General features: G+C 49.9%; 1 protein-coding gene across 1 annotated transcript; it reads right to left on the reverse strand.

Annotated features, from left to right (window-relative positions):
* Window positions 1-431: 431 nt before the first annotated feature.
* Window positions 432-12,567, reverse strand: CIB3 (calcium and integrin binding family member 3). Its single transcript, XM_004060220.3, has 6 exons — window positions 12,467-12,567; window positions 12,204-12,238; window positions 8,670-8,781; window positions 7,177-7,324; window positions 3,794-3,989; window positions 432-550 (listed from the first exon to the last, which is right to left on the reverse strand). The coding sequence occupies exons 1-6, from the start codon at window positions 12,515-12,517 to the stop codon at window positions 529-531; spliced, it is 564 nt and encodes a 187-aa protein (XP_004060268.1). The 5' UTR covers window positions 12,518-12,567; the 3' UTR covers window positions 432-528.
* Between the last annotated feature and the right edge of the window lie 283 nt (window positions 12,568-12,850).

Here is a 12,850-nt window from a genome sequence, read left to right on the forward strand (position 1 = left end):
GTGCAGCAGCCACCTCAGTGAATGACATTTCCACCCCTCCCAATCAGTGGTCTCCTCTTGGCAGCTCTAATGAATCAGCCCGGGAGGAAAAGCTTCAATCCCTTTGATGACTCAGGATTTCAGGGATCAAAAGAAACTTGAGTAGTGAAGGGTGAGGTTTGGCCTTCAGGGTGGGAACCCTGGGGTAGGACAGCATGGGCCCGATCTCCCCACCACCTCATCTCCGCCACGGACACCCACAACAAGGCATTTCCAGCCTTCACAGTGAAGACGATCTAGGAGTCACCCCTTCCTTGTACAAACAGGGAGATCGTGGCCCAGAGAGGGTGTGGCCACACTCAGGGTCACACAGCAAAGTCAAAGATAAAATTCTACGCCGCCTCCCTCCCGTCTTCCAGTTTTAAGGTGGAAAAATGTGTCCTCCCAGCAGGTGTGACTCAGTGACTTGTGTTTATTCTCAGAAACCAGAGTCCACAGCAGGTGAGGGGTCACCCCGCCCTCCTATAGCTCGGCTCCTCTGTGGTGCCATCAGATTCGGATGTGGAAGGTGCTGTGTGCAGAGAGAAAAGGAGTCAAGGCCTTCAAGGAGTGGACAACCCATTTTCCTCCTCCCCCTCAACACGCTCACGGCAAGTCCCTGGGACAGGCAGGAAGGATGCCACATGGACCCCTCAAACAACCCTAGGCCGGGAGACCCCTACAGGGGTTGAGAGCACATGCCTTTAATTTTTTAATTCTTTTTTTTTTTTTTGAGATGGGGTCTCGCTCTGTCGCCCAGGCTGTAGCGCAGTGGTGTGATCTTGGCTCACTGCAACCTCTGCCTCCGGGGTTCAAGTGATTCTCATGCCTCAGCCTCCCGAGTAGCTGGGATTACAGGTGCATGACACCATGCCCAGTTAATTTTTCTATTTTCAGTAGAAACGGAGTTTCTCAACTTGCTTTGTTGCCCAGGCTGGTCTGGAACTCCTGTGCTCAAGCGATCCACCCACCTTAGCTTCCCAAAGTGCTAGGATTACAGGCATGAATCACCACACCCTGCCATATGATATAAAGTTTCAAATAGCTAGAAGAAGGATACTGAATGTTCTCAACACAAATAAATGATACATGTTTGAGATGATGGATATGCTAATGACCCTGATCTGCTCATCATACATTATATGTATTGAAACCATTATGTGGCCTGGTACGGTGACTCACCCCTGTAATCTCAGGACTTTGGGAGGCCAAGGCAGAAGGATCAGTTGAGGCCAGGAGTTTGAGAACAGCCTGGGCAACAAGGCAAGACCTTGTCTCTACAAAAAAAAAAAAAAAAAAAAAAAAAAAAAAAAGTTTGTAATTAGCTAGGCATGGTGGTGTGTGCCCATACTCCCAGCTACTCAGGAGGCCGAGGTGGGAGGATTGCTCTTGAGCCCAGGAGGTATAGGCTGCAGTGAGCTATGATTGTGCCACTGCACTCCAGCCTGGGCAACAGAGTGAGATCCTGTCTCAACATTTTCAGCACTGCCTCAGCTTATAGATAAAAACAAAAACAGGCCGGGCATGACGGCTCACGCCTGTAATCCCAGCACTTTGGGAGGCCAAGATGGACAGATCACCTGAGGTCAGGAGTTCAAGACCAGCCTGGCCAACATGGAGAAACCTTATCTCTACTAAAAAAAATACAAAAATTAACCGGGCGTGGTGGCGGGCACCTGTAATTCCAGATACTCGGGAGGCTGAGGCAGGGAGAAGTGCTTGAACCTGCGAGGTGGAGGTTGCTGTGAGCCGAGATCGTGCCACTGCACTCCATCCTGGGTGACAGAGCGAGACTCCGTCTCGAAAAAATAAAATAAAATAAATTAATTAATTAATAAAATAAAACAAACAAAATTAGCCAGGCACAGTGGCACGTAGCTGTAGTCCCAGCTACTTGGTTTATTCTTATTTTATTTCTTTTTTCTTTTCTTTTCTTTTTTTTTTTTTTTTTTTTTTTGAGACAGAGTCTCGCTCAAGCTGGAGTACAGCGGCGCAATCGTGGCTCACTGCAAACCTCCACCTCCCGGGTTCCGGTTCAAGTTATTCTCCTGCCTCAGCCTCCCGAGTAGCTGGGACTAGAGGTGTGCCCCACCATGCCCAGGCTAATTTTTGTATTTTTAGTAGAGACTACTGCCTCAGCCTCCTAAAATGCTGGGATTACAGGTGTGAGCCACTGCGCTCGGCCCCATAGTCCCAGCTACTTGGGAAGCTGAGGTGGGAGGATCTCTTGAGTCGAGGAGTTGGAGGCTGCAGTGAGCCGATTGCACCATGCACTGCAGTCTGGGTCACTGAGTGAGACCCTGTCTCAAAACAAACAAACGGGCTGGGCGTGGTGGCTCACGCTTATACTCCCAGCAGTCTGGGAGGCCACAGCAGTTGAATCACTTGAGGTCAGGAGTTCAAGACCAGCCTGGCCAACATGACAAAACCCTGTCTCTACTAAAAACACAAAAATTAGCTGGGCGTGGTGGCATGTGCCTGTAATCCCAGCTACTCGGGAGGCTGAGGCAGGAGAATCACTTGAACCCAGGAGGTGGAAGTTGCAGTGAGCTGAGATTGCACCACTGCACTCCAGCCTGGGCAACAGAGCAAGACTCCGTCTCAAAACAAACAAACAAACAAAAAGAAACATCACTGTGTACCCCATGAATATGTACAATCATTATTTGTCAATTCAAAAAATAAAAAATAAAGTGAAATTTAAAAATTATAAAATAATAATAGCAACAGCAATTTATTAAACACCTATTGTGTGCCAGGAGCTGTGCTGAATTTTCTCCATATATTAATTTGGGGTTCAGCAAACCTTTTTCTGTAAATGGCCAAATAGTTGATGTTTTCAACTTTATACCATGACGCAACTCTGTTGTTGAAGCACACAAGCAGCCATAGACAAAATGTACACAAATGGGTGTGGCTGTGTGCCAATAAAACTTTATTGATGGACACAGAAATGTGAATTTCGTATCACTGTCACGTGTCATGGAATAATCTTTTTTTAAATTAAAAAAAAATTTAATGTGTTTATTTATTTTTGAGACAGAATCTCACTCTGTGACCCAGGCTGGAGTGCATGGCACAATCTGAGCTCACTGCGGCCTTGACCTCCTGGGCTCAAGCAATCCTCCTGGGCTCAAGCAATCCTCCCGCCTCAGCCTCCCGAGTAGCTGGGACTACAGGCATGCACCACCACATCTGGCTATTTATTTATTTGTAGATATGGACTCTCCTTATGTTCCCCAGGTTGGTCTCAAGCTCCTGGGCTCAAGAGATCCTCCCCACTTAGCCTCCCAAAGTGCTGGGATTAAAGGCATGAACCACCCCACCTGGTTGGAATATTATTATTCTTTGATTGTTTTTTGATCTTTTGAAAATATAAAAGCCATTCTTAGCTCACAGGAGGTACAAAACCAGGCTTTGGGTCAGACTGGCCTATTGGCCATACTTTGCCCTGCAGTGGGGGCTGATTTTCCCCAAAGGCTGCCAAGTACAGTTACACAGTCTGTTCACTGCAAACTGTTCAGGCAACAAGGGCTGAAGTCCAGCCACATTCTGCTTGCTGAAAGAGGTGTATCCACTCGCAAGAGGTGCCCAGGGGGTCCCTAATTATCCCCATTTTACAGATGCAGGGACTGAGACTAGGGAAATTGAGAAAGTTTCCCAAGGTCATGAAAGAATGAATAGAGGAATTTTCAGAAACAGAGTCTGTGAACTGTCTGCGTAAGAGCCCCTTCAGATGTGCAAATGGACTGTGAGCGGTGGTGGAGAGCATCACCTGAGGAAGTCTGGTGCCCGGAGGATCATGTTCTGGAAATCTTCCAGGGACAGCCGCCCATCATGGTCTCCATCAGCCTCATCCAGCACCTTCTCACATACCAGGCTCACCTCCTCGGCACTCAGCTCCCCCCGCGTCAGTTTGGTCACCGTCTGCTCCAGGTCCCACGCACAAATGTAGTCGTCGTTGTTAAAATCTGCAGAGCAGGATGGATGGGGAGTGACAGCAGGTGGCAGGAGGGCTGGGCCGGCTGTGGGCACATACTGTGCCCATGTTACAAGAAGGGGAAACTAAGATCGGGCACGGTGGCTCATGCCTGTAATCCCAACACTTTGGGAGGCTGAGGAGGGTGGAACACCTGAGGTCAGGAGTTCGAGACCAGCCTGGCCAACATGGTGAAATCCCGTCTCTACTAAAAATACAAAAATACCCAGGTGTGGTGGCATGCACCTGTAATCCCAGCTACTCAGGAGGCTGAGGCAGGAGAATCACTTGAGCCCGGGAGATGGAGGTTGCAGTGAGCCAAGATCTCACCACTGCACTCCAGCCTGGGCAGCAAGAGAGAAACTCTGTCCAAAAAAAAAAAGGAACTGAGGCCCTGGGAGGGCACCCAAGACCGTGGTGTAAAGTCTGGAACTTGCCTTAAAATTGGGCAGGGACCTGCTGGGAGTTCATTCATTCATTCAACAAGTATTTATGCAATGAATGTTTCATTCATTCTTTTTTTTTTCTTTGGGACGGAGTCTCACTCTGTCGCCCAGGCTGGAGTGCAGTGGCACGATCTCGGCTCATTGCAACCTCCACCTCCTGGGTTCAAGTGATTCTCCTGCCTCAGCCTCCCAAGTAGCTGGGATTACAGGTGCCTGCCACCATGCCTGGCTAATTTTTGTGTTTTTAGTAGAGATGGGATTCCCCATGTTGGCCAGGCTGGTCTCAAATTCCTGACCTCAGGTGATCCACCCACCTCGGTCTCCCAAAGTGCTAGGATTACAGGTGGAAGCCACCACACCCAACCTCATTCATTCATTTTTACAAGTATTGAGTGCCTGCTGTGTGCTAGGCACTGTAATAACTTTTTTATTCACTCATACAAGTATTTATTGAGCATCTACTATGTGTCAGGCATCACAGTAACTGATTTTCATTCACTCACTCACTCAACAAGTATTTATTGAGTGCAATTTTCATTCATTCACTCACTTAACAAGTATTTATTGAGTGCCTACTGTGTCCTGGCACTGTGATAATAATTTTTCATTTACTCATTCAAAAAACAGTTATGGGCCCGGCGCAGTGGCTCATGCCTGTAATCCCAGCACTTTGGGAGGTGGAGATGGGTGGATCACCTAACGTCAGGAGTTCCAGGCCAGCCTGGCCAACCTGGTGAAACTCCATCTCTACTAAAAGTACAAAAATTAGCGGGGCGTGGTGCGGGTGCCTGTAATCCCAGCTACTAGGTAGGCTGAGGCAGGAGAATCGCTTGAACCCAGGGAGTGGAAGTTGCAGTGATCTGAGATCGCGCCATTGCACTCCAGCCTGGGCGACAAGAGTGAGACGCTGTCTCAGTAAAAAAATAAATAAATAAATAAAAATAGTTATTGAGTGCCTACTATGTGCCAAACACTGTGACAGCTCTTTCATTCATTTATTCAAGTATTTCTTGAACACGTACTACGTATCAAGCACCATGATATCTGTTTTTCATTCATTCACTCACTCAACAAGTATTTATTGAGTGCCTACTGTGTAGTGGGCACTGTGATAACTTTTTTTCATCTACTCACTCAAAAAGTACTTTTTAACTGCTTACTGTGCATCAGGCACTGTAATAACTTTTTCATTCATTCATTCATTCATTCATCCATTCAGCAAGTATTTATTGAGCACCTACTACATGTTGGGCACCATAACTCTTTTATTCACTTACTCAACAAGTATTAGTGTCTACTGTGTGCCAGGCACTCTGATAACTTTTTCATTCATTCATTCATGCAACAAGTATTTATTGAGCACCTACTATGTGTTGGGCACCATGATAACTATTTTTCATGTACTCACTCAAAAAGTATTATGGTGGCAGGGCACGGTGGCTCATGCCTGTAATCCTGCCACTTTGGGAAGCCGAGGTGGGTGGATCACTTGAGGTTAGGAGTTCAAGACCAGCCTGGCCAACATGGTGAAACCCCATCTTTACTAAAAATACAAAAATTTGGCTGGGCGTGGTGGTTCATGCCTGTAATCCCAGCACTTTGGGAGGCTGAGGCGGGTGGATCACCTGAGGTCAGGAGTTCGAGACCAGTCTGACCAACATGGTGAAACTCCGTCTCTACTAAAAATACAAAAAATTAGTCAGGCGTTGTGGCAGGCACCTGTAATCAATCCCAGCTACTCAGCAGGCTGAGGCAGGAGAATTGCTTGAACCCGGAAGACAGAGGTTGCAGTGAGCTGAGATCGCGTCACTGCACTCCAGTCTGGGGGACAGAGCAAGACTTTGTCTCAAAAAAAAAAAAACAAGTATTTATTGAGTTCACACAAGGTGCCAGGCACTAAGATAACTGTTTTTCTTTCATTCAGTCATTCAACAAATATTTACTGAGCCAGGCTCAGATGACAGGTGGTGAGCAAAATAGATACTGTTGGTACCTTTGAGTCTTCTCAGGGACAAAGTCAATAAGAAGTGAACAGGTCAAGGAACAAGAAATTAAGCAGCATTGCCTGGTGCTAGAAGAGAAATAGGATGGTGGGATGGGGGGATGAATGGGGAGAGGCCTACTTTTGACCTAGACTTCAAGGGTAAGAAGGAGCCAGGGGAGCTGGGCGCGGTGGCTCACGTCTGTAATCCCAGCACTTTGGGAGGCTGAGGCGGGCGGATCACCCGAGGTCAAGAGTTCGAGACAAGCCTGGCCAACATGGTGAAACCCCGTTTCTACTAAAAATACAAAAATTAGCCAGGCGTGATGGCACCTGCCTGTAATCCCAGCTACTCAGAAGGCTGAGGCAGAAGAATCACTTGAACCTGGGAGGCGGAGACTGCAGTAAGCCAAGATTGAGCTACTGCACTCCAGCGAAACTCCATCTCAAAAAAATAAAAAATAAAAATAAATAAATAAATAAGGAGCAAGGCGAAGGGTGTTCTAAGCAGAGGGTTCAGCAGAGGCAAAGGCCCAGAGGCCGAAGACTGTGTTTGAGGAACAGCAAGGCCCATGTGGCTGGAATAGAGTTAGCAAATAAATGAGGTGGGGAGGGATTGGAGTGGGGTGGAGGACAGGGCCACACAGGGCCTCAAAACCCCTGGGGAGATATTTGTGATGTGGGTGCCACCCACCCAGTTCCCACTCCCCACCCCATCCCCATGCTTCCCAACCCAAGGGCCACGCACGCACCATAAATTTTAAAAGCATAGTAAGCCTTGAGGTCGCGGGGAGCCATTTCGCTCATCACGGAAAACATGTCCAAAAAGTTGTCCAGGGTCATGTGGCCATCCCCATCCTCAGAGAATACCTGGGCGATCCTCTGGCGGAAGGGGTTGTCCTGGGGACAGAAAGGAAGCTGGGAGGCCATCCTCTGACCCCCAAGGTCTCTGGGGTCCATGTGGTCTCACTATCAGCACCCACTTTCTGGGAACCTCCAAGTACCCTCCATCAAGACCCACTCCCTCCCATGGTCCCTGGACAGGACTTTGGACAACTCCACCCTCCACCCCTGTGATCTGAGCAACCTTGCCCCAACTTCCAGCTCTTGGAGCAGCCATGTGACCCAGGCAAGGCCAATCAGAGAGTTCCATTCACCTGGCAACAGTGATTGGCTCTGTGATGGGCATGTGACTCAAGCTAGCCAATCAGAGGCTGACCTGGGATATTTTTCTGAAAAATTGGGAGGGAGGGGACCTGATTACTGCTGCTTGCAAAGCTCACAGAAGCTAAAGATGAGTGGCTGAGAGGTCCCTTCACAGCCTCAAGAGGTGAGGCTGCCTTAGACTGAAACCTCTTCCTGGGAGGAGCCGAGAGATGGGGGGAGATTCCTGAGCACATCATCAGAGGCCCTGGTTCCAGCTGTACCTGACACTGTCCCTGCCTCTGGATTTTTTGGTTGTTGTTCAGGGGCAATCCATTTTGATCCAAACCATTCTGTCCCTCTCAAATAAGGTTTTTGTCACTTGCAATAAAATCAACCCTACTCACAGTCAGTTACGCAACCCACAAGTTCCCCTCGGAGGCACAAACCATGTGTCAAACATCCTGCTGATAAAAACCTGCATTTAGCAGCTCCTGTTACAAGAAGAACTAACGTTCTCTGAGTACTTGACACACAACACACCCTGTACTGAATTTGTTACCTGTATTATCTCGTTTCATCCTCCCAGTTCTGGGTGTTTTTTGTTTGTTGTTTGTTTGTTTGTTTGTTTTTTGAGACAGAGTCTCACTCTGTCGCCCAGGCTGGAGTACTGTGGCTAGATCTCTGCTCACTGCAACCTCCACCTCCTGAGTTCAAGCAATTCTCCTGCCTCAGTCTCCCTAGTAGCTGGGATTACAGGTGTGCACTACCACGCCCAGCTAATTTTTGTATTTTTAGTAGAGACGGGGTTTCACCATGTTGGCCAGGCTGGTCTCGAACTCCTGACCTCAGGTGATCCACCCGCCTCGGCCTCCCAAAGTACTGGGATTACAGGCTTGAGCCACCACACCGGCCAACTCTGGGTTTTAACCCTGTCTCTGTCACATTATAGCTGTGTGACCATGAACAAGTGTCTTAACCTCTCTGAGCCTCAGTTTTCTTATCTTTAAAATGGGGATAACTGCAGCACTGACCTCAGAGGATTGCAACGAGAGACATCTCTACTATTTTTTACCCTGTTTGTCCCATGGCCTGGGCATACCTTCAGCTCGGGCATGCTGCCAATGAGCTCGTAGGGCACCTTCACATCGGGGCAGGTGGTATAGTCGAGGGGCACGAGCTGCGGGGCCAGGTCCTGGTAGCGATAGAAGACCCTGATGTGGGGAGGAAAAAGCTGGGAAAGGCTGGGAGCAGGGAGCAGGCAAGACGTTTGTCCCTTCTTTGTTTTTTGAGACGGAGTCTCGGTCTGTCACCCAGGCTGGAGTGCAGTGGCACAATCTCGGCTCACTGTAACCTCTGCCTCCCGGGTTCAAGCGATTCTCCTGCCTCAGCCTCCCAAGTAGCTGGGATTACAGGCGCACCCTGCCACGCCCGGCTAATTCTTTTGTATTTTTAGTAGAGACGGGGTTTCATGTTGGTCAGGCTGGTCTCAAACTCCTGACCTCAGATGATCCACCTGACTTAGCCTCCCAAAGTGTTGGGATTACAGGTGTGAGCCACCGCACCTGGCCAAGTCCCTTCTCTTTCACATTCACAGCTGCTCACTGCACACCGAGGTATACTGGGTCCCCAAGAACCCTCAGCTCTGGGCCTGGACCTCAAGCATACAGAGCCTGACACAGGCACCCCTAACCTCCCTGGGGGCAGGGCCAAGGTGCAGAGAGGGCCACAGGACAAAGGGAGACTGGACTGGGGGAAGCAAGCTAGCGAGGAGAAGGGGGTTCCTGGAAGAGGGGACATTGGTGCTGGGCTTTGAAGCATGAGTAGGAGCTTATAAGGCAGATGGAGTTGGGAGAAGGGAGGGTGCTTATGGCCAGATCACAGCAAGCATTCAGAGAATCCTATATAATCCACACATCTCTGGATATTGTCATGTTATCAGCAAGACCCTGCCTCCAAAGATACCTTCACTTTCATACCTTCCCTTCCTCTCCTTATAATGGGAGGAAGGGGCCGGGTGCAGTGGCTCATGCCTATAATCCCAGTACTTTGAGAGGCTGAGGCGGGTGGATCACCAGAGGTCGGGAGTTCGAGACTAGCCTGGCCAACATGGTGAAACCCCATCTCTACTGAAAATACAAAAAATTAGCTGGGCGTGGTGACGGGCGCCTGTAATCCCAACTACTCGGGAAGCTGAGGCAGGAGAATCACTTGAACCTGGGAGCTGGAGGTTGCAGTGAGCTGAGATCGTGCCACTGCACTCCAGCCTGGGCAACAAGAACAAGACTCTGTCTCAAAAAAATAAATAAATAAAAGAAAGGAAAAAAAGAAAGAAAGAGGCCGGGCGCGGTGGCTCACGCCTGTAATCCCAGCACTTTGGGAGGCCGAGGCAGGTGGATCACGAGGTCAGGAGATCAAGACCATCCTGGCTAACATGGTGAAACCCCGTCTCCACTAAAAATATAAAAAATTAGCCGGGCGTGGTGGTGGGCGCCTGTAGTCCCAGCTACTCCAGAGGCTGAGGCAGGAGAATGGTGTGAACCCGGGAGGCGGAGCTTGCAGCAAGCCGAGATCAAGCCAGTGCACTCCAGCCTGGGCAACAGAATGAGACTCCGTCTCAATAAAAAAAATAAATAAATAAAAAAGAAAGAAAGAAAAAGAAAAGGAGGGATTCCTCAATGGGGCAGAGCAGAGACAAACAGCTAATATTCACATTTTTTCTAAAGGGCAGACGAAAGATATTTTGCAAATAACTGAATACCACACACACTATCCAGATTGTAAGGCCAGTTCTCCACTCAGATGCCCTCACCTGTGACACCATACCTTCATTAGGGCATGCTGAGCAGCAGCCTTGCAGAGACCATCCTTGGTGAGTCTGAGGTCCCCAAGCTGCTAGGGACTGTCTCTGAGAGAGACATGAGTCCCTAGGTCATATGATGACTAGGAACTCAATGAAGGTGGGGTGGGGAGACCTAGAACTTTCATCCTGACCACTCAGTTCCCTGTCGGGGTCCCATCAGGGAATACCCTGGGTTTAGGTTTCTGTGTGGCTCTGAGCATGTTCCTCTCGTCTCCCTCTCTGTGCCTTGGTTATTCTATCTGATAAGCAAGAAGCTTGGGACAGACAAAATGTCAGCCTTCAACCGCCTTGGGGCTCTGTGCATCTACCTTTCAGCCTGGGGTCAGCCCCGCCCTGTCTGAGCCTCAGTTTCCCCATCAGTAATTTGATCGTGATGGCCGAGGTGACCCTGCAAGCTGTCCTCACCCAAACAATGGGGCTCACTAGTAAAAGGTGTGGTCATCCATAATGGATGTCTTGTTACTACACAATTGGGGCCTTGGCCCCGATCACGCTGCAGCTGAACCCTGGCCAGCTTGGGTTTCATAGCTCCAAGTTCATGGGTCGGGTCCCCTGGGCAATGGCCCCACAGGCCGAGTGATGATGTGGGATACTCATCTGTGCCCATCGTGCTGGGTCATGCCAGGGACCTGCAGCAGCCTTGGGCCACCTCCTCACACCCTCACCTTAATGCCAAGCCCACAACCCAGAGTGGGCTCTGGACTTTGCACCTGGGCTCCCAGCCTCAAGTCCCAGTCTCAGGAGAATCTTTATCTTTCATTTTGTTTTTTTGAGGCAGAGTCTAGCTCTGTCACCCAGGCTGGAGCACAGTGGCGTGATCTCGGCTCACTGCAACCTCCACCTCCCAGGTTCAAGCAATTCTCCTGCCTCAGCCTCCTGAGTAGCTGGGATTACAGGCACCCACCACCTCGCCCAGCTGATTTTTGTATTATTAGCGGAGATGGGGTTTCACCATGTTGGCCAGGCTGATCTTAAACTCCCGACCTCAGGTGATCCACCCACCTTGTCCTCCCAAAGTGCTGGGATTACAGGCATGAGCCACCGCGCCCAGCCTCAGGAGAATCTTTCTAACGTGCTGATGGTCTCTCCCCTGCTCATGCATGCTCCATGGCTCCCTGCCACCCTTGGGAGAAAGCCCAAGCTCATCAGCCTAGAGACTGGGACAGTATGACAAGATGTGACTTCTCAGCTTCTCCATCTCTGCCTCTGTCCACTGACCACACCTGCCCCCCTTCCCCATTTGAGTCCCAACAAATTGGAAATACCAGTTGGGCATGGTGGCTCACACCTGTAATCCCAGCACTTTGGGAGGCTGAGGCAGGGGTATCGCTTGAGCCCAAGGGTTTAAGACCAGCCTGGGCAACATAGTGAGACCCCCATCTCTATAAAAAAATACAAAAATGAGATGCATGTGGTGGCTCGCGCCAGTGGTCCTAGCTACTCGAGAGGCTGAGGTGGGAGGATCACCTGACCTTGGGAGATCGAGCCTGCGATGAGCCGTGATTGCACCACTGCACTCCAGCCCAGGCAATAGAGACAGACTCTGTCTCAAAAAAAAAGAAAAGAAGGAAGGAAGGAAGGAAGGGAGGGAGGGAAAGAGAAAGAGAAAAGAGAAAGAAAAGAAAGAAAGAAAGAAAGAAAGAAAGAGAAAGAAAGACCACTTACACACACACACACACACACACACACACACACACCAAATTGCAAATATCCTCCAGCAATGAATAGAAAGTTGTTTTTCCAGATCTTCTCTCCCTTCCTCCCTGCACTGACCTCATGATCTCCTTCCTTGTGAAAAATGTGCAGTCCTGTGGAGAGAGGTGTTGTCTTAACCCGAACCCTGCCTCTGGGGCCTCCTCCCACGGCCTCCTTCCTCCACCCCACACTCACACAGATGGCCTGACGCTGCCACACACAGAGCAGAACCAGGAACCCAGGCGGACGGTACACCCAGATGAAGGGATTCTGTTCCCGTTTCCCAGACCACGGAACCAAAGTTGTCAAACCCACTGAGGACCCATCCTGCCCCCCTCTACCTGATACGCTTCCAGCTGCTCGTGTGTGAAGACTGTCTGCTTGTTGCCCATGGTGTGAACCACAGCCCAGACTTGGGGATGCACCCCAAAGGCTCCCAGCTTCCTCGGGGCCACACGGGTTGCCAGGCTGTTGTGTACCAGTGTCTGGGCAAATCTCCCTGCCCTGGCTGTCACCCGCCCACCTACGCCATCACCCCCTGCTTGGTGAGACTCAAATTACAGCCAGGCTCTCTGGACAGCAGCCTGAATGTGTCCACGGGTAAGGATAAGGGCTGTGGGATGTCACAGAGAAGACCTCAGTGGGGAGGCCACATCTGCCACCACAAGGTGAGGCTGGGGTTATGGGGCACACTCAAGAGACAGGCAGGGTATACGGAAGGGCTA

The sequence above is a fragment of the Gorilla gorilla genome, chromosome 20, assembly GCF_029281585.2.
Source record: "Gorilla gorilla gorilla isolate KB3781 chromosome 20, NHGRI_mGorGor1-v2.1_pri, whole genome shotgun sequence".
NCBI lineage: Eukaryota > Metazoa > Chordata > Mammalia > Primates > Hominidae > Gorilla > Gorilla gorilla.

Coding starts and splice junctions, on each gene's coding strand:
- CIB3 (XM_004060220.3), bottom strand. CDS start 12,517: ATGGGCAACAAGCAGACAGTCTTCACACACGAGCAGCTGGAAGCGTAT. Junction 12,239..12,466: donor AGCAGCTGGAAGCGTATCAG/GTAGAGGGGGGC, acceptor CTCTCTCCACAG/GACTGCACATTTTTCACAAG. Junction 7,325..8,669: donor GCAGCATGCCCGAGCTGAAG/GTATGCCCAGGC, acceptor TTCTGTCCCCAG/GACAACCCCTTCCGCCAGAG.